This window comes from Pongo pygmaeus, chromosome 14, assembly GCF_028885625.2.
Source record: "Pongo pygmaeus isolate AG05252 chromosome 14, NHGRI_mPonPyg2-v2.0_pri, whole genome shotgun sequence".
In the NCBI taxonomy this organism is placed as follows: Eukaryota; Metazoa; Chordata; class Mammalia; order Primates; family Hominidae; genus Pongo; species Pongo pygmaeus.
This window is the reverse complement of record NC_072387.2, coordinates 30,657,915-30,680,173: the sequence shown is the minus strand read 5'-3', so window position 1 is coordinate 30,680,173 and position 22,259 is coordinate 30,657,915. Positions and strand designations below refer to the sequence as shown.

Here is a 22,259-nt window from a genome sequence, read left to right as displayed (position 1 = left end):
TTTAGAGAACTTTGGAGAAGACAGGAACATGCTAGGGTGAGAAGGGATAAGCACAGAAGGAATAAAGACAAGCGAGGATTCAGGTTGTGATCTGCCCCCAGTGTCCCCTCTTGTCCGTGAGTGGAATGTCTAACCAGATGTACAACCAGAAACCCAGGGGGCCCACCACAATGCCTCCTCCTCCCTCTCACCCTCACTAAGTCTTGCAACTTCACTGCCAAGACCTTGAGTCTCACACAGCTCCACCATCATGGCCACCCTACTCCTGACTCACCACCTAAATTACAACTGTAAGTTTTAATAAATGCTTTTGAAAAAACGTCTTATGTATATTTATATTATTATTGTGTAACATTTTCTCTTAGACATTATGAATCATAAGGAACTCAACATAGCACAAGGCAAGTTTATGACAAACCCAACGACACACTTCCATAACACCTCACCTAGCACAAACCTTCCTAAGAAGTACTCTTCTCTCTGAAAAGGAGGTTTATCTGACTGTGTGTTTTTTTATATGATCTAACTTACATTTAACCTTGACCTCAGTAAACATACTGATCTTTCATTCTCTTACCCTAATTCTAACCAATTAGTCAAATTCAGCACAGAAACTGGGTTAAAATGAAAACAATTTAGACTAACATCAAAATGAAAATTTAGGTTATGATTTTACTCTCAACATTCACACAAAATAAAATTCTTTGGTTAGACAGAATTATGCCAAATTATTAGCTCTATTTAAAAATGGTTCCTATAAAAATACATACAAAATCTCAATAAATGGTTCTCTGCATGTATTAAAAATAGAACACTAATTTACAGCTATTTAAAATCAAAAGCTCAGTTTCATAAAAATCCTATTTTGCCCTTAAATGATGGATAAACAGGCTTACCTGGATTTTTAGCTATCGTTCTTTGGAGAGCCCTGTGAGAAAACGTGGAATACCCCACCAACTTTGCCAGAAGATCTCTGCTGCTGAGCAATTCTTCTAAACATTTCAATTGACCAGCATTGGGGTAAAGAAAAATTTTATAAGCAGCTTCTCACACCTATGTTTAAAAAGTAAATGGTGAAGGCTATAAATACCATGACACAGTCCTATGCAACAATAACACAGGCTCATGCTCGCCAATTGATCTGCAGATGATCACCGCTTTCAAAATAAAGCAATGGTCTACACGAGGCGATAAAGCTTCCAGAGTCATAAAATAGCATGGGATGCAACAGCATACTTGACTGCAGCTCTAGGGTACTGTTCTGAGGTACGGCGGGGCAAACCTCTACCCAGTGAGTGGATCTCTATGCTATAAAGCGTCTTAACCAGGAGAAGTAAGGCTGCATGAATTTAAAAGTCTCTGTAGTCTAGAATGTCAGTCAATGCTGTTATTAATCATAATTTAAAAATAAGGAGTCTTGTAGGAAATATAAGTAATTAAATCATTTTCATTCTTTGAAGTGTTTATGGCATTAATAATTCTACAAGTTAAATTTTTAGGGCTTAGTAATGCTAAAAAGTTTTTAAGGATACTATTATATTATCACTGAATTTTGGGTTAAAACAGTAGCAACGCACAGATGGGACCTAAACAACAAAGAGAATGAAACACATACCAAGTCATCTGGCGATTCTGCGTGGAGACCATCAATTATGATATGATCCCCAGCAGATGTAAAGTTACGACGAATGTGTTCTGGTAAGAGATGCTTCTCAATCTTATTGGGAAAATTGGTTCCCATAAGAAATGTACTACTCAAATTCAAGATTTTAACATTGAGGTCCACTGCTCTTTTACGCTGTATGCAGGAGGAGTAAAAGTTATTTAAAGGCATTTTGAATTAATATTTCACAATTTAATAAACAAAATATAAAGATGTCAAATCAACATATACATTGGTGAATTATCATTTAACAAAATATTAAAGTTTAGTAAAATGAATATATTGTTACTATATTATAAATAATATATTAATTTTACTTTTAACAGATATTTAATATTCTAACAAAAAGACCATACTTATGGTTTTCTGATGTTTCTATGCTTTAAGGTTTACATAACTTCTAGTTCTATTTTACGTCTAGGTTATATAACTAATTGTTGAAATTAACAACATTGAAAAACACATGCCAGGTGCAGTGACTCACGTCTGTAATCCCAGCACTTTGGGAGGCCAAGGAGGGCAGATCACTTGAGGTCAGGGGTTGGAAACCAGTCTGGCCAACATGGTGCAATCCCATCTCTACTAAAAATACAAAAATTAGCTGGGCGTGGTGGTGCGTGCCTGTAATCTCAGCTACTCGAGAGGCTGAGGCACGAGAATCGCTTGAACCCAGGAGGCGGAGGTTGCAATGAGCCGAGATTGCACCACTGTACTCCAGCCTGTGAGACAGAGGGAGACTCTGTCTCAAAAAAAAAAAAAAAAATACAGTTCTTTGCAAAAGTGTAGTGAGCCTCCAGAAGGGGGAAGCACATTTTAAAAGTTCTGATTCTGGCCAGGTGTGGTAGCACACGCTTGCAGTCCCAGCCCTTTGTGGGGCTGAGGCAGCAGGATCACTTGAGCCCAGGAGGTAAGGCTTCAGTGAGCTATGATCACACCACTGCAACCTGGACAACAAAGCAAGACCCTGTCTCAGGGGGGAAAAAAGTTCTGATTTTGCATGTGCTTGAGCTGCTACAGAATGATACAGTGAAGTCTAAGAAGTAGACTGGAGCCCCAGGGCATGGTCCTTTCTTCTACTCTGTGTCCCTGCCATGTGGCACATAGTCCTTGCTCCCGCCAGGCCTTCAAATGGTCAGTGATGAGGATGTGAATGGTGCGGACACATCTGCTTAGGTTTAATCTTGCAGTCATACCTTTGTAACACACAATCACCTGAGAAAATGTGTATTAGCAAAGGTGTTGCCATAAATGCTTTAAGATGAAATATAAAGTAGAAACCACATAATTAGTCAGGCTGACTGGAGGAGAAGGGCTGAATTTTCAGTTACTGGCTACTAAAAAACTAGACAGGCTCTGCATATGAATTTTCAGTTACTGGTTACTAAAAAACTAGACAGGCTCCGCACTGGGCTCATGTTGGGCTTCAGGTGAATGTGTACACAAATCTTTCTGGGAGAGGAGATAGCAATTAACAGGTTCTAAACTGTTCTATGGTCCTAAAAAATGATTAAGCCACAATACTAATATACTTTTTAAAGATAAACATAGATGATGTAGAGGCATGCTTGATAAGACGCTGAAAAAATTGAGTTTATATCTATATTCCCAGAATTTCAATATAGAAAATTCAAATTTCATGGAAAAAAGTTTTAGGAGACTCCCATTTCTTTACAGTCCAGATTTCTCTTTGCTTATTTTGTTTCTGATATGGCCATTTATCACCACCTAATGGTAACAAGTGGAATAACAAAAAAGATAAACAAGATTTTGAAATGACATTACAGTTCCAAAATTTTCTTCAAAACTTTTACTTTGGAAAAAAAATGTGATAAAATTAACTACCTTGAAGATTTTATCAACTGATAAAATCTCTGGAAAAATCAAAACTGAGTTCATGCCGACTTCAATGATCTGCCAGGCATATCACTTCATCATTCTGTGGTAACAATGAAATGTACAATAATCTGAACTCTTCAAAAATTCTATGAAATTTCTGTGTTATTAAATAATGTTAAAAATAAACATTTCTATTACATTCAAACTTATAAGTTATATTTGTATGAGACCTTAAAAATTAAGGCTGGGTGCAGTGGCTCACGCCTATAATCCCAGCACTTTGGGAGGCTGGGGCGGGTGGATCATCTGAGGTCGGGAGTTCGAGACCAGCCTGACCAACAAGGAGAAACCCCGTCTCTACTAAAAATACAAAATTAGCTGGGCGTGGTGGCGCATGCCTGTAGTCCCAGCTACTCAGGAGGCTGAGGCAGAAGAATTTCTTGAACCCGGGAGGCGGAGGTTGCGGTGAGCCAAGATTGCCCAATTGCACTCCAGCATGGGAAACAAGAGTGAAACTCTGTCTCAAAAAAAAAAAATTAAATAAGAAACCAACTGGAAAGAACACAGGCTTTGATGATTTATAGATTTTGTTGGTGGGTTTACATCATGGTCTCTCTTTTGAAAAATGGAGCATGTCTACTTTACATCCTGTCCTAGTGGAGCACCTTTGAGAACAAACACGGAAGTTACAAGGGAAAAACTGAGCAGGTTTACTTTAGTTGCATATTCAATATTGAGGGGTTCCCTGGGAGCTGCTCCCTGGGAAAGAGGAGCTACACTGTAATAAAATGTTAGATAAAAGCGGCCATGTCTATGCTGGTGAAACTGAACATATATTATTTGTCAGCAAAATTTCAAAAGCATCCTTCATGAGGATACATAAAAACTAAAACTATTCACATGGATTCTCTACTAGCAACCTTCCTTCTGAAGATATCAAACTTGATGATAGCTAGCATTGTTATGATTTGTCATACATTCACTCAATACTTTTATTGAGTCCAAAACTAATATGCATTAAAAAACATGATCCATGTTCTTGATCCTTTGTAAGCCTAGAATTTAGATAAGCAACACAACAATAACAGCATCATCATCAACAAAAGGTAAAGAAGAATGCCACATGAGTGAAATAAGTAAAATACATTCAGACGAATACAAAATTCCACCTGGGGGACTGATAAAAGCTTCGCAATGTGACGTGAGGATGAAGCCTTCATGGGGACTTCAGCCAGGGAAACCTGGTGAGCAGGCCTAGGAGAAGGACAGCACACAACACATGGGGGAGGGCACTGTGTATGAGGGGCTGACAGCCGGAGCACAGCCACGAGTGTGAGCTCTTTGTTACATGTTAACTTCACTAGATAATGGGAAGTCCACAGGAGGATTCTGGGCAGGAGAGTAACAAATCAATACTTTATGAAAACTAATCCAATGTTCACAGACGGGGAAGACTGACTAGCAGGATGGCGACATGCTGGTCATGCAGGCTCTGGAGTCTGTCTGTGCTTACAAAATAACGTCCCACAACCTCTACAGCATTGGTCTAAAAAAAGCAAGGAATAATAGTAGCACCAAGCTCAAAGTTGTTGTGAGGATTTGATGAGAAACATATGATTTAAAATAGCAAATACTGAGTTGATGTTAAATCACTGTTAGGAAGACAGAGGCCTTTAGAACAGCCCAGGTGTTTGGTGACAAGAATCAAGGTGATTTGCTTTTGGGATGCAGACAGATGCAGGACTGTAGGAACAATGCAAGGACTTGGTTAGAAGATATGAGAATATTAGGAAGGGAAAGAATACAACTAACTCCCAAATTTCATTTTACAGAGAAGTATTAATGAAGAATTGATTTGGAAACGGGCAAATGTGGTCACTTTAGGCAATGTGAGTTTACAGTAGAGCACATAAGCCTCATGGGCTGCTGGGAAGGCACGTCCTGGCTCAGGGTCAGACCAGGAATCACATGCTGAGCCTTTAACGCCACACAAACACATCAGATGTGTGAGGTGTTACAGCATTACTCAAACTCAGCACCTATCAAAATGGTAACATCTATTGTATGTGATACATATTTCCAAGGCCCTGCCTTCTACTTTTCCAGATATTTTGATAACTTAATCTCTTCATAGTAAGTGGTTTAATTCTACTATATTTACTAGGAAAAATGTATTACTGTTTAAAACAAATAAACAAACAAAAAGCCATAACAGTCCAGACTGCAGGTGAGTGGGGGAGACTATGCGGCAGGATGAACTTCCAATGGTGTCAAGTCCCTCCTGTTCTTCCAACTCTGAATTTACAACTGAAATGAGGCACTTGGTTTCTCAGGATGTTATGCGCTAGAAAGAACAATGGCCAGTGTTAGAAATTTTAAGAACTAACACTGGCCATTTGTTAGTTAGGATGGCAACTTAAACAAATCACTTTGTCTTGTTTCCACATCTGTAAAATGAAGGGGATGAACTAGGTAGAAGGCCCTCCATCCCAGCCCAGTGTAAACACTGTGTAATCTATGCTTGCTGCACCTGTCAAACACACGTATAATATAAATAAATACACTTATGTAAGGTCCTAGTGATATTCCCTGTACTACCAATGTTCAATGACATCAGCTTTCCCATTCACTTGCCAGTCTTTCCTGATATTGCCTCTCTCATCCTAATTCCATGATTATCTTAAACACTCCACTTGGCTCAAGTCTGTCTTAATTCTGAATTATCATGGTGTGATAGGTCAGCTTCCAGAGAGGGGGCTACATTCAAATACAATCTATAGAAGAATTTCATAACAGATAAAAGACCTGCACGTTTTTGCAATATGCAAATTCAAGCAATATATACAAGGACTGTAACAATAATGGTATCAACTAAATGTTAGTAAAACTGGAAGAGTCGAAAAAACAGAAGAACGATGTACCTTTTCTTTGTCTAGATGGATTCCACTAATTTCAAAATCAAACATAAACAGTTCAGCCACTCGCCTATAAATGAAATGAGCCCAGGTTATAATAGGTAATAAAAATTGCTAACAAAAAAACTGTGGTTTTTTGTTAAATAAATCAGTCTTTTTGAGCCTCACTGCCAAAAGTTTCTTCAACACACACACACACAAACACACACACACACACACACACACTTTATTTTAAACAAGGAGCTTAATATCCTCAGATATTAAGGCAAACATCAGGCAAAACATCTATCTAACTGGCAATTATGATTGGGTCTTCATGTAAGAGCTTATTCCTTTATTCAGAGAGTACAAACCTGTGAAAGCCACCATAATAATTATTTATTTCAACTCAATCCAAATCACAATAATTAAAAACATAAAAGTTTTATATTTGGACAATTTTTCAAAGGCCCTCTGCATGAGATTTTCAGTTTTTCTTCCAGCCAGTAGCAGCTATTTAGAATATTAAATTCTTTGATGCTGTGCTGGAAGCTGAGTTTCTTGGCTAATGAGAATTGTTTTCTTTCTTTTTACTCCTGCTTCATGCTTGGAACCAATTTCAAGTGTAGCACTTTTTTTTTTTTCGTCAATGGTATTTTTTTTTAAAAAAACCAACAACATTGAATGGAAATAATCAAATATTTGATCTACTCTTTTGGCTTTCCTTGAGTTTTCAAAATAGATATATTTACCTTCCTGATTATTACGTCAAATATACCTTGAATGGAAATTTATAGTGTACGTTTATCGTATTACACAATATAGGTCTATTACGTAACAAAACTGTATAGCAGAAACATATGAAACATTTAAAATCACTAATCCTATCAAAGATAATGACTATTAAAATTCTTGTATTTCCTTTCAATCTACTTTTAATGTTATATTATATATTTAGAATAATTAAGGCCCAACCGTATATACTTTTGTATCTTGCTTTTTCTTGTAAAATTATATCACAAACATTGAACAGTTCTCCATGTCTTTAAACGTTCTTCAAAAAGTTGGCTTTTGATGCTTGTTTTGTGTTGTCATATAGACTGCAAATGTTTTTATTCTCCCACACCCATGAACCACAATATAATAAAAATCCTTGTTACATTTTTTAATCCTCGTTTGTTTCCTTAGGATAAATTCCAAGAAATTAATCGAAAAGTATGCACATTGATATATATTACCAAATGCTCCTCCGTAAAGACTTATCAATTTACCCGCAACTAGAGAGGATCCAGAAGTACTATTCTTATTCTGTTTCAACTTTGTCAGCTACTGGCGGACAAAGTTTTGCTTCATTCTATCTTTCCTTAATGGTGGTGTGTCTCGTGCCAGGTACAGAGCAAAGCACCTTACACAAATTATTTCCCTTACATCTCATATGATTCTTATGAAGTACTTTTTATTTCCCTTTTACAAAGGAGAAAACTAGGGCTTAGCGAGCTCTGAAGCCAAAGTCCAACCCCGCAGTTCCATTCTAGAGACACACGTCCACCCGCTTCACACTTGGTGCCACTCTTACAGCTGTGGTACACTGCTATCAGTTTAAGGGCCATCTGTTGCTATTCCTTATTTTGTGAAATGAGAGTTTCACAAAGAGAATCTTTTGCACATTTTTCTATAAGGGGGGTTTTCTTTCTTCTTTTTTTAAAGTAATTTGAAAGGTCTCTTAACATAGTTAATATATTAACCCTTTGTCACGTAGGAAACATTTGTCAACATTTGTGTGTTCTGACTGAATGTGGAAGCGTTTTGCCACATCAAAGTTTGCAATGTTTATATACTAAAAATCAATGAATCTTTCTGTGGTATGAGTTTGTATCATGCCAAGAAAGACCTTCCACATCCCAAGATTACCACTAGTTTTATAATTTCTTTTAAAAATATTTAAATCTTTAATCAATCTACTTTTTTACCCCAAATGGTTATCCATTGGTCTAACATCATTTCCTGAAAACCAAGTCTCTCCCTACTGATGTGAAATGACACTTTTATCACATACCAAATAGTCTTACTGTATATATATCTGCATCTGTGTCTAAAATTTCTCTATTCTTCCATTGATCTAATTGACTATTCTGGCATTTTTAAGTATAATGCTCTTTAAATACAGCATTTTTATATGTTCTACTATCTGGTATAAGTCCCTTTTTAGTATTTTTCCTTACGAGAGTTTTCCTGCCTGTTCTGGCATATTTATTCTCTATGACTTCAAAATCATTTTAAGTAACAATAAAAAAATTCTTTATAAATTGGACAGCATTCAACTTATAGTAATAAACATTACTGAGCTTTCTTCTTCCTTAAGAATACAGCATGCTTCTCCATTTCGGTCGCTTGCATGCTTCCTAGGTGTTGTATGTGTTGCGGTTCTGCACTCTACCTTCCCAAGTTCATTTCAACGTGTGTTACAGCTTTGGCTGTTCTTGCAACTAGAATTTTCCCTCCATTATATCTTCTGGAGAATGTGCTTATTATAGTCTTTGCATACATGAAAGCTCTTAATGGCTTTGGAAAAACCCCAAGTTAAACAGGTTTCTTTATGGCCTGGCTTCTCAGAGACTCTAAACTACTAAAATTCTTCAAGCAGGGAAATACATTGATACATCAGATTTCCAAACTTACTGACTGAAGGAACCGTTCTGAGAAAAGTTCTGAACATCTCAGAGAACTAGTATTTCAAGGACTGAATCTAAGAATAACATGACAAGCTACTCAATTTAAATCATTTCCTCTGTACATTAACTTACAAGACTTTATTAAACCTATAACTCTTTGTTTTCGCCACTGTCTTTTATTTTGCCATATGCATGGTTCTAAAATATAGTTCTTTCTGGGTGCTAGCCAACACTCAATGATATCTAAGTGCCATGATACTGCAATAATTATTACTTCAAATTCTTCTTCTCTCCTACTTCCAAGTTGCTTCTTTTCTAGACTGTTGATATTCTATCCAGTTTATTTTCCCCAATATATTTATCATTTTATTATTTAAAAATTCCTATTGGCATTTTTAATAATATCTAGAAATGTGGTGTGTATCCTATCACTACAAGTCCTTTCTATCTAAAATGGTCTGCTAGTCCACTACAATTCTTTATACACAAACAGGGGCACGTCGATCTTCAGTAAATAGAGATTATGAATAATCTTCTATTTTTAACATTGTTGTTATTTAAAGTCAGTACCAGTTTGGTATAAATCTGGCACAATTAATAGGCATTCAACTTTTCCTCGCTTTGCTAATGAAAGCAATATAATGATAAAGCTTTAACTACTGTGATGACACAGCTAGCTTTACTAGTGTCCTGAGCATCAGGACTGATAAAGTGAAACACCACTAGGTACCTGCATACCTGCCAGGCAGGTGAAAATAACCCCTCAAAGACTGAGTTACTCACATACCATGCTGCTCATGTATTAGATTAACAGCAAACTGGATGATCAATTGGTCCCTATAGAAAATGGCTTCATTTGGGGTCAATAAGCGACATACGGAGACAAAATAGGAGAAGGAAACAGGATCAGAAAGAATCAAGTTGTCAGAGGAAGTGTCCCACCAATAAAACGTAGATAAACAGGAACAAACAAATGAGAAAAAAAAATTAATCTGTGTTATAACATACATATTATAAGCAGCCTAAGGACAAACCCTACTCCATTCACAATTGCACTTGAGCAAAGAAATAAGATATCCAGGTTCCTATATCAAATATTCTAATGTGTTGATTTAAAAGTAAGGCCTTTTTGATGCAGATTTATAAATGTAGCCTAATGAACCAAAGCAAATCATTACAAGGATCTTGACATCCTCCCAGTAGATAAAACTGATTTGCTTATATTTTCTGATAGTATCAATTATGGAACTTTGAGCATAAAGCTAAGTGTAATTATTAACTGTCTACAGGAGTCCACTCATTAGTTGAGCACTGACCACATGCCATGAATGTGTAGGTACTGAGGATGCAGCTGGGAACAAAACAGACCAAGCCCTACCCTCAAGGAGCTTGCAGTCTGGTGAGATAGATGATGGACAAATAAACAAACAGGATATGTTGGAAGGAATGAGGGCTATGAAGAAAAATAAATCAGGATCAGAGGGTAGAGTCTGACCCTGTGTAAAGATTTTGGAGGAGACACCATTTGAGTGGAGTCCTAGAGAAAGTGCAGGAGTCATACAGATACCTGGGAAGGAACATTCCAGACAGCAGAGGATGCAAGTACAAAGGCCCTGAGGGACAGTCTCCCAACCTCACCTCTAGAGTCACAGTCACAACCACGGCAAAGAAATGAGTGAGTACCTTGTTTCTGGATCAAGGGAATCCACAAGTTTTTTATCAGCTAGTAATTTTTGCAAACTTTGATATAAATCCACATTTGTGTTCAACCTAGAAAAATTAGAAATTTAAAAAATTAGATGATTTTCTAATACCTTATTTTTAACTTTACATGAAAAGAATGGTGTCAGATTGTACCGCACACATGCCCAGAAGCTGAACAGCATAACCTACCAGGAACAGTGTAACCATCCATCCTTCCCCCTTTCCTTCCCTTATCTCCTTCCCTTCTTCCTTTCTTTCCCTTATTTTGGAGACAGGGTCTCACTCTGTCACCCAGCACCCAGGCTGGAATGCAGTGGCACAATCACAGCTCACTGCAGCCTCAATCTTCTGGGCTCAAGTGATCCTTCCACCTCAGCCTCCCAAGCACTTGGGACTACAGGCATACACCACCACGCCCAGCTAATTTTTAAATTTAAAAACACTGTAAGGGAACGCTCAGGACACAGCCAGAGCCATGCAACTGGGATGCAAGACTGGCCCTGTTACTGCTCTGGGACCTTGGACACGTTATTTAGACCTTAGGCTGTCGTGAGGATTAAATGAGATTATGTGTGCAGCACACATTTCCTATGTGAATGAACCATGGCCACTGTTGAGCAGTTGTGCCATCCAGAGAGCAAAGGGCCCAACGCTGGGCAGTGGTCCCAACCCACCCCATAGTACCACTAGCAGGAAACCAGTCCTCTTCCCTAAATGCAAATGCCATGACCCCCTCAGAGCTAAACACTGAGCTGGGTCTAGATGCAATCTGCACCCTGCTGGGTAGGTCTTCAAGGAGGGATAAGGTTATAAGAACCACTCACCAGTCCCTACTCAGAGACTCAAGGATACTCCTGTTCCTCAGTTGGTTCACAAAAAAACACTGAAGATTTATATGAATCAAAGGGTTTCTGTTACCATTCTCATGGGCCTTCCCAACTACTAGTGAAACGTAGATAGTCATTACCCATCAAAAAACACTCACCAAGAAGGGCCAGACTCCCACACATGGATCCCAGAAGTCAGGGAGAGAGTGAGTGTGGAGGCCTACCTCCTCCTAACCTGCTCACCTACGGAGCCATTCCATGGCAAAGGAACAGTAGCTCAGACGCTGCCCGCACTGCCCCCACTGCAGAGGTTTAAGGAAATCTCCCGGTATGTTTCATGTTGGAAGACCCTGAGATAAAGCCCATATTTCAGTCTGTATTTGTCCTCCCACAAAATGAAGAGTGCTTGTCCATGAGACCAGCCCATGTCTAATTCGGCAGGACACAGCGTGCAGAGCGCCTCGAGCAGGCAGCCCACTGCTGACTCCTTTCTAGGGGCCTTTCCCTGAGAGGCAAAGCTTTCTCCCAGGGAGTCCCCACTTTCAGCCCTGTCAGCATGCCCAGTGCCTGCACTCTGCAGGGCCCAGTTGTATCCCACTACGTAAGTTGGTTTTCAGCGGCTATGGGAAAGTCACACACGATTGTGCCAAGGTGAACAAACGTTGGCGACCTGGGGAAAAGCAGCAGCTGCACATCCTGAAGTGTTGGGTCTTCCAAGGAAGCCTCGTCTAACCAGATAAGCCATCACTCTCCTCCTCCAACAATTTCTGGCATATGAAATCGTCTTATCGTGTTACCCCCTTTTCCCTGTTGTAAATCCATGCTGGCGAGCCCAGGGCTCGCTCTATACACTGCCTGGCATGGTGCCACGCAGCTAAGTGTGTTGGAATACAGCGCTGTCCACCATTCAGTTATTTTAACAAGCACTATGGAGCTCTCATAAGTGGCTTAAAAACATTTACTTTTACCCCAAAATCACTTTAAAATAATTCACTCCATCACAGCCTCAGCCAGAGCCTGCTCCAGCCCTCCCATAGACTTTTACAGCCTCCCTAGACTCCCCTAATGCCAACTCAACAGGGACCACAAGGACACTGTTTATAGAGCATTTTGGCTTCTCGCCCTGTGGCCCACAGCCATCGATGCAACAGCAATTTCATCAAGCGATAATCTAGTAAGTCCAATTTGCCACTAGGACACTAAAAAGCCCTTATTTAAGGTAAGTGATAATGGTGATGACAAGAATCCTGGGTGTCTGTCATCTCAGATTATCAAGTGACACCTTTACATTGATCTCATTTAACCGTCACAAGGACCCTGAGGCAGGGTTAACTTTATGACCCCATTTACAAACAAGGAAATGACTGAGAGAATAGACGACCAGCCCTGAGGCCCAGTGCCCGCCTGCGAGGTGAGCCAATGGCCTGTCCTGAGCCCTCCCTCCGGCCACCCCTGGTCACACACACCTCCCACCCTGCTGGGCGGGGGACAAGCGCTATGGACAAAACTGCCTACGGCTCAAGTCCATGCAACCGGATCACCCAGGACTTGGCATGGAGGTGGGGAGGGGAACAGCACGTACTTCTCCACCATGGTGCCAATACTTCTACAAGCTTCTTCCGCAGCTTCTCTGAATGCTGGCTCAGGGTGAGCGATTTTCACAAAATCAGCCTAATAAAGGGGAAAGACGAAACCAAAAGGGAATTTGATGAGAAGCTTTCTTCCAGGATCTGGGGGCGAAAACGAAAACTGGGTTTTAAGAGGTGCCATTGGCTTGGCCTATGCATTTCCATTACTGACTTTTTCCTAAGCGAGTAAAGCAAAGCAGCTTCTTTCTGAACATTTAATTCTGTTATTCCTTGAAACCAAGTTTGTTTCACTCCAAAAAAAAAATTTTATTAACTTTGTTTCAGAAAAGTTTTTCTCCTTCAAATATAAACACCAAGCAAATTCTTCCTAACCCTTTATTAAATCAAAAGAGCAGACATTGGTTTCAAATATTCTACAACTTTCTGGCTAAAAGTCTTTGCAGTATGGTTCTCACAGGTTAACCTACCTCCAGAAAACAACTCTTAAAGGCTTGTTTTCTTTAACTGACACATAGTATAGTTTCAAAACTCATTTAACTACACTTTAGTCTTTACGTTCTAGTCTTTGTGCAGAAAACAAAGGCACAGTCTCTTTATAGTTCTTTTAATAAAATATGAGTTCAGTCTCCATGTAATACTGTGTACAACTACTACTGCTGCTGCTACTTAAGTCATTAGAAATTAAAATGAGCAACAATTTTTTTAAAAGATAAAATGATGTAAAACTAACTTTTCGTTTTCATGTCAATTGTAACAAAAAGCAGAGAAACTACAAAACACTACATATTTTATTTGCCAAGAAGATGTGTGACTATAACATGAAATAAAATCACCACAAGGTAAAATTTCCTAATTTTATTATCAAATAGTTTTTAATGCCAAAACATTTAAATCCATAGTTTGGTATATTTGTTGTAAGAATTGGTAACGATAAAATAACATTAGTACCAAAGTATCTGAAAAACGAGTTATGTAAATTTACATTTTTCTTTTTACAAATTACTAATCTACATGTTGTGAATTTATAATCAATATTAAAATTCAAAACACTAGCATACATATTTAAAAATTTGTAATAGTGATGAGGAAAACAGTTCTGTTACACAAAAACTGTGTTGAAAACAAAGAAAACAAAATGACTATTTGGTGAAAAAGTTTATAAAACGATTGCCTTATAATAGTACTAACATTACTGGTAGGTAATATCTTAAAAATTCAAAAAGGAGAAAGGTTCTTTTTTACCCAGAGAACTACATATATAAATCACATAGTTTTTTTTTTTAAGTTTTCAAAATGAGATATTATACATAATATTAAAAATGTCAAAATAAGACAAAATATAGGGCAGAGAAGTTAAAATATTTTAGTGAAGACCAAAAGCAAAAATGTAGAAAAAAATCCTAGAATACTGATTAAGATGAAGACTAAGACAACAAATACATAGTAAATTCTGGGATTTGTGACAGCCACGCCAACAGTCACCCCTTAGTATCAGTGGGCAATGGTTAGATCTTCCCACAGATACCCAAATCCACAGATGCTCAAGTCTCTGATATAAAATGGTGTAGTACTTGCATATAACCGACACACAGCACACCCCATACATCGAATCATATAACCAACACACAGCACGACCCATACATTGAATCGTCTCTAGATTACTTGTAATACCTAATGAATGTAAATAATATGTAAATAGCTGTTACACTGTATTGTTTCATGGAACAGTGACAAGGAAAAAAAGTCTGTACATGTTCAGTATCAATGCAGTTTTTTTTTTCAAATATTTTTGATCCAAGATTGGTTGACTCCACAGATGCCCAAATCTGGAGGGTTGACTGCACTTGAATAGTGAAATTCACTGACACAGATTTTCCTTTTCTGATTTCAGTGACACAATTAGGTGAACAGGGTATGAAACCTCCTTTGGAGCAGTGCATTTTCACGGCTCCCCCATCATTCAAAGACGCATTTCCTATGCACATACTGGAGGCACAGAACAAAAACCCAGTACAACAGAACTACCCAGAACCTGCAACTTCACTCCAGAGAAAAACCCTTTACAATAAGATACTTTATCGGCTTCCTTAAGAGCGGGAAGCTTGTGGTGAACATATAATCATCTGAAAGGTGTTAATGCTCAAGTCAGGTGTATGGGTGGAAGGAAATTCTCCAAAAAAGGAAAAAAAAAAAAAGATGGGGAGGAGTTATGCTGGGTGAAAGAAGTCAGTCAAAGGTATACAGGATTCCACTTATGTGACATTCTAGAAAAGGCAAAACTATAGGGAGAGAGAACAGATCAGTGGTTGCCAGAGGTTAGTGGGGAGGGGTGGGTGTGACTATACAGGGAGATTTTTGGGGGTTGATGGAATAGCTTTGTATCCTGATTGTGGTGAGGGCTGCACAAATTTACACGAGTTAAAATGCATAGAACTGTACCATCCTCCAACAGAAGTCAATTTTACTGTATAATAATTTTAAAAACAAGTACATTTTTTTTAAAGATGGAGAGGCTAACAAACTTTGCAACCTTTCCAGGTAAGGGTCCATGAGACCTGAGCAGCCAGCCAGCCCTGAAATGGTTGGAACAGGAGAAAGAAGAGGAGCTCGACCTGGGCTGGCAGCCCAACTGCACCACATGCTGGCCAGGTGACAGTGGGGCACATCCCTTCATCACCCAGTGCCTTTCTTCCCTCTTGTGAAAATGGAGATATGCTGAGAAGGTTATCTCAGCTCATCCAGGTAAACCTTCTTCAGCTAACTAGGCTATAGAAATGGACTACAGCCTAAATTTTCAAAAACAAGTTGATGCCAGAGTATAAACTCCATTAAGTCAGAGATTGTGTCTGTTTCATTCCTGCATGTATCCCTGGTGCCTAGACAGTGTCTGGCACACAGTAGGTGCTCAACATTGACTGACTGTGAGGGAAAAACCTATGTAGTTTAATACTATGTAGACAAGATCATAAATGATCACTATTTAAATTGTGTGTGCCGCTTTCCTTGACATGAGTAACCAAGAGTCGGCTCCTTCAGGCTGACAGAAAATCTTGCTTCCTGGAAATGAGCAAATCGAAGAGATATCTGCACTTCCATGTTTGTTGCAGCTCTGTTCACAACATCCAAGATGAGGAAGCAACCCACGTGTCCATGAACAGATGAATGGACAAAGAAAATGTGGTACTTACAATAGAGTGCTATTCAGCTATAAAAAAGAATGAGATTATTGCCAGGCGTGGTGGCTCACACCTGTAATCCCAGCACTTTGGGAGGCAGAGGCGGGTGGATCACGAGGTCAGGAGATCGAGACCATCCATCCTGGCCAACATGGTGAAACCCTGTGTCTACTAAAAATACAAAAAATTTAGTTGGGCATGGTGGCACATGTCTGTAATCCCAGCTACTTGGGAGGCTGAGAGAGGGGAACTGCTTGGAACTCAGGAGGTGGAGGTTGAGCTTGGACTGCACCATTGTACTCTAGCCTGGGCAAAAAGAATAAAACTCCATCTCGAAAAAAAAAAAAAAAAAAAAAAGAATGAGATTGTGTCATTTGCAACAACATGGATGGTCATTATGTTAAGTGAAATAAGTCAGGCACAGAAAGACAAACATCACATGTTCTCACTCATTTGTGGGACCTAAAAATAGATACAATTGAATCATGGAAATAAAGAGTAGAAGGATGGTTACCAGACGCTGGGTAGGGTAGCAGGGTGGTATGGGGGAGGTGGGGATGGCTAATGGGTACAAAAAAACAGGAAGAATGACTAAGACCTACTATTTGATAGCACAACAGGGTGACTACAGTCAATAATAATTTAATTGTAGATTTTAAAATAACTAAAAGAGTACAATTGGATTGTTTGTAACACAAAGGATAAATGCTTGAGGGGATGGATACCCCATTTTCCCTGATGTCATTAGTATGCATTGCATGCCTCTATCAAAACATCTCATGTACCTCATGAATATATACATGTACCCACAAAAATTAAAAAGAAAAAAAAAAGAAAAAGAAAATTTTGCTATCTCAGCAATGGATTTCCTAGTTGGTGAAGAGATCTAGGTATACACTTCTATTTCAAATTTAAAATGTTAAAAAAAAAAAAAAAAGACTTTATAATCATTTTGATGTGAAAACTTGGTTTTTAATTAAAAAAAAAAAAAGCATTCCTGAAAAGGTTTATTAAAACTGGTTTTCACACCTCTTCTGAAAAAGAAGTGGCTCACACTTATAATCCCAGCACTTTGGGAGGCCAAGGCAGGAGGTTCACTTGGGGCTAGGAGTTCAAGACCAGCCCAGGCAACACAGGGAGACCCTGTCTCTATTAAAAAAAAAAAAAAAAAAAAAGATAAAGAGGAATTTTGTTGTAAATGCACACATAAAGTGTTCTTAGAATTTTGGCAGAAGCTTTCATAAATAAAGAATCTCTGTCAAATGAATATATATGTAAATATATATTACCCAAATATAGCAAATATTTGCCATATTAGTAACCATTCATTCATTATATATTACAGGTATATTTTATTAAATATACATATTAAAGTACAAGTTCTAAATGTCACCTTTTCCTATAACATTTTCCCATTCCTAATGACGTATTTCATCACAAAAAAATTATACCCAATGGATCTCAAATAGTTTCAGACATTTTTAACTTTATAATCTAATATTAATAGTAAACAACAAAGGATAAATTTCACTTAAATTTTAACAGGTTGAAAGAGAGGCAGCTTCAAGTCTGAGGCAAAGCATCTTACCAAGTCGGCCACTCTGCACAAGGAATCCGAGAGCTCATCGAAGATCAGCACGGTCTGGGGCCCAGGTGGGGTGGAACACGCACGGCCCACAAGCAATTCTGCCTTTCTGAAGGCTTTTTCTTGTGCAGCATGAAATCCTTCCGGGGCACTCAGCTCAGGAACTCCAAAAAGACCCTTAGAACCAAAGAATACGTCTCATTTATAACCAAAATTCAAAATTGTGCTTTTTTTATATTTACTAAAATTACTTTTATCATAAAGGAGATCTTGGCTTTCATTGGTGTATCATGTTATACCTGTGATCACGGATACCACTATCATACTCCTCATATCACCCCACATAAATTACACCAAAAATGATTTCAGAACATCATTTTTCTTCCATTTTTTTTTTTTGAGACAGAGTCCCACGCTGTCACCCAGGCTGGAGTGCAGTGGCGTGATTTCAGCTCACTGCAACCTCCGCCCCCCGAGTTCAAGCGATTCTCCTGCCTCAGCCTCCTGAGTAGCTGGGATTATAGGTATGCACCACCACGCCCGGCTAATTTTTGTATTTTTAGTAGAGACGGGGTTTCACCATGTTGGTCAGACTGGTCTCGAACTCCTGACCTCAGGTGATCCGCCCACCTCAGCCTCCCAAAGTGCTGGGATTACAGGCTTGAGCCACTGCGCCTGGCCAATTTTTTTTCAATTTTTAATTATTTTCCAAAAAACAAAAACTGAACCGTATGGGTTCAAAATCAGCTCTGTCACTTCTACAGAACCTAAGAGTGGCCACAAGGATTAAATGAAATTATATATATATATATATATATAGATATATATATATAAAGCAGTGTTTGGCACAGAGCATTTACAGATGTTAGCCATAATTATTATTAGCTTATAACCCTGGTCATGTTATTTCTCCTCCTAGGCCTCATTTTTTTTCATCATGTACAATGGGAATGACAATACATACCTTACAGCATGGACACAGGTACTAAGTATATGTAAAGTACTAACAACAGCATCTGACAGAGTGAGATCTCAGTACATAGTACCAATTATTCTACAACTACCAAATAGAGAGGACGAGTTGACTATCAAGCAACAGATATTTTAGAAAAATTTAATGAACATATTAAAATCATAGGCTGAAACTGGGAGCAAATTGTATACGTTCCAAAGACATTTCAATATCTTGATTAAAAACAAAAATCACTGATCTAATGGGAATGACCATTCTCTTGTTACCTATTCAATCACACTTGTTAGCACACTCTGGAAGGCAGGGAAAGAAAGCATTTAATATGCACCTACCGCATACCATGAAGTGTGCCTGCTACTTTACGTAGGTTCTCATTTAAATCACACAATCCTACACAACAGAGTATCATTCTTTTATAGATCAGGATACATGCTTTAAGAGGTTAGAAAAAACTTGTTTGAGGTCACAAATTAATATTGGGAAAGACAGAACTCGAACCGGCTCTGTACATCTGTAAAGCCCACACTTTTCCATACTTTTCTATTACAACTTATCTGTTTGAAAGTCTTCTCTCCTGAAAAGGTGAGCTTCCAGACCCAAGAGCCCTGCCCTTCATTTCTTTAACTAGCTATCCAATAGACCGTCTAACACACGGGGGAACTCAACGGAAGAAACAAATGACCGGAGCAGATGCTAGGCTTTGTTAATTCACTTTGTAGGTGCTTAACACATAGATTTTCAGAAATACCAACAGGTAAACCTTCAGGCCTGACAAGCCCTACTGTTGCTACAAGAAGGGATGGATGAAGTTAAGCTAGTAATCGCTCTTCAAAATATATTACAAATTAAAAAAAAAAAAAAAAGAAAGTCAGTGGGGGACAAAGCAGAATCAGGACCAAACACAAACGTCATCTTTATACTGATTTAATTTGATTCAAGCACAGACTACTTCCACTTCCCAGTACAACCTGCCCATATTGCTCTCGGGAATTCTAGCTCTCGGATTACCAGTGACCATAATGCTAAAAAACTGAATAAACCTTTCTTTCCAAGGCAAAAACCAACTCTAAAATTTGAAAATCAGTGCCGAATATCATGATACAAAAGAGAAAAATAAAGCTAAAATTAGTTATATCTCATCTACCCAAAATCAGGCTTCCCCTCACGTCTTTCTGCTCAGCGCCTACAAGTAGTTCTCACACCAACTATGTTCATATCAACACTACATACCCTTAAGGAAGGTGGTGTAGCAAATTTCACACAAAATAATTTTAAAATCGACAAAGCTGATAACGGAGATAAAACAAGAATTATACACCCTTTAGCTCAGTGCAACAATACCCCAGACTCCTCTTTATAAGGCAATACAGTATAATGAAAGGCAAAAATAAAAGTAATCCTTAACTAAAATGGACAAAATGTACAAACTCCAAGTAGAACATGCATCAGTAAGTCCTTTCCAACCTTGCCTTCCTCTCACCTTTCATTCGCTCACTGAACAATTACTGAGGCCTACTGAATGCCAGGTACGACACTAGGCATGGTACATATAAATAAGAAGCAAACAATGCAATCTAGTGACTTCCTGGGGTAAGAAATCAAAGTGGCCAATTCCATGGCACTATACGAAGTCAGACTTGTCTCAACAGAGTTTTGTGTTTCAAAACAAGAAAGCCCAAAGCTTTGAAATAAATTAATAGGTGACAGAATTTCAGGTATCAATTAAATTACCATTACTTGACTGCAGGCAGCCTTGTCCTTGGAAAAAGACCACGTGATGACGCCTGTGAAGGCACAGGGATAAAGAGGCCTCTTAAGACAGGCCTGTAGCGGTGGAGCTAAAGGGCTTTAGCCGGGGTGCCGCTGAGTGTAGGCAGAGGGCGGGTCCTGGCAGGCCGAATTCACCGCCACCGCCAGGACGAACTATTCAGATTCACGTGGAGCAAGGGGCTAACGCAGGCATTTCCTAGATCCAACACTCTGGGGAGGAGACCACTAAACCCGGCCCCTCATAGCAGAGGTGACCTTGCCTGTCACTGAGAGCGCACACAAGACCCCACTATACAAGTTGGGTTCGCTGCCCGCCTCCTCCCAGGCCCAAACAATCTCGCTCTGAGTGTCGCTGGCCGCGCGGAGCAGGGGCCGGCTTACTTCGGGGACCTAGGGGAGCTCCTCCTGCGCCACTCACTCCGCGCTCGCCAAACGGGTCCAAGCTACTGCCCTGGAACTTGACATTGAATGACATCGAAGGCGGCGCCAACCGGAGGCGAGCTGGTGCTGACCCTTCGGGCCGGATCCCGGCTTCAAGGCTGCCCCGGCCCGCCGCCTGCGCCGCAGAGGCGCTGCTCTGGCTGCGAAGCCGCCCAGCTTTCCGGCGCACAGCGTGGTGTCCCGGAGCAGTCCTTTCCTCCACCGTGAGAACCCTGTCCTGGGCGCAACAACTTTTACCTGGAGCGCGCGCTCTGCGTTTCCAAAGCACCGGCCCACGCTGCCCCACGTGACGGCCCCGCTTCCGGGTCTGGGCGCGGCCTCGACGTGGGCACGTCGACGTCCAGAGAGCAAGAGCGTCACTCCCATGCTTTCTCGGCCGCCATCGCGGCATAGCGCCTCCTGTCTCTAGAGTAAAGAAAGGCTAGGGTTGCGCTTCCCTCCTGCCGTGACTGGGGGCGCGGGGGCAGGCAAAATCATGACATAATCGAATTCCAGTGGACATTATTTTTTGAGAGATGGTAGGTACTTGAGTAAACAAGAAATGCCCACCATAGGCCTGAAGGAGAAATTTCCCTTTTAACCTACCCTCTTGGTAAATTCATCCTGCACTTCTAACTCTGATTTCTCTGTCGGATAACTTGTTTTTACTCTTGCATAGCTCATTTAAAAATTTTAGATGGGAAATAGTGAAGGCAGTCTAATGGGATTTTCCCTGCAGGGTTTCAGACTTGCGTGGGACCCATGATCCCTTTCTTCCTTCCCCTTTCTCTCTTTTGGAATGGACTGTCTGTCCTATGCCTGCCCCTGGCCCCCACTGTCTTTTAAAAGCGAATTAACTTGTCTGGTTTCACAGGATCACACATGGAGAGAAATTTTGCCACAGGATGAATCACAGTAGGCCTCCTCTGTAACTTAAATGATGTAGATGATGAGAAGAGTTGATGTGGAAAGTGTTAAAACTTTTGGAAATGTTGACATGGGGCGAAAATGTATTTTGCACAAGCGAAGGAAATCAACTTTGGGAATCAGAGGGCAGATTGTTACGGGTTGAGCTGTGTCTCCCCAAAAATGTGATGAAGTCCTAACCCTCGGTACCTGTAAATGTGACCTTATTTGAAAATAGGGAGTT

At 39.6% G+C, this 22,259-nt stretch overlaps 1 protein-coding gene across 1 annotated transcript in view; it reads right to left on the bottom strand.

Moving 5' to 3' along the window:
• Window positions 1–21,415, bottom strand: part of LOC129011399 (mitochondrial intermediate peptidase-like) — a 163,802-nt gene extending 142,387 nt beyond the window's left edge. Inside the window, 8 exon segments of the mRNA XM_063650628.1 lie at window positions 897–1,053; window positions 1,616–1,798; window positions 6,421–6,484; window positions 10,749–10,835; window positions 13,179–13,267; window positions 17,950–18,123; window positions 20,651–20,703; window positions 21,071–21,415. Coding sequence (XP_063506698.1) covers window positions 897–1,053; window positions 1,616–1,798; window positions 6,421–6,484; window positions 10,749–10,835; window positions 13,179–13,267; window positions 17,950–18,123; window positions 20,651–20,703; window positions 21,071–21,164 — 901 coding nt within the window. The 5' untranslated portion in view covers window positions 21,165–21,415.
• Window positions 21,416–22,259: the final 844 nt, after the last annotated feature.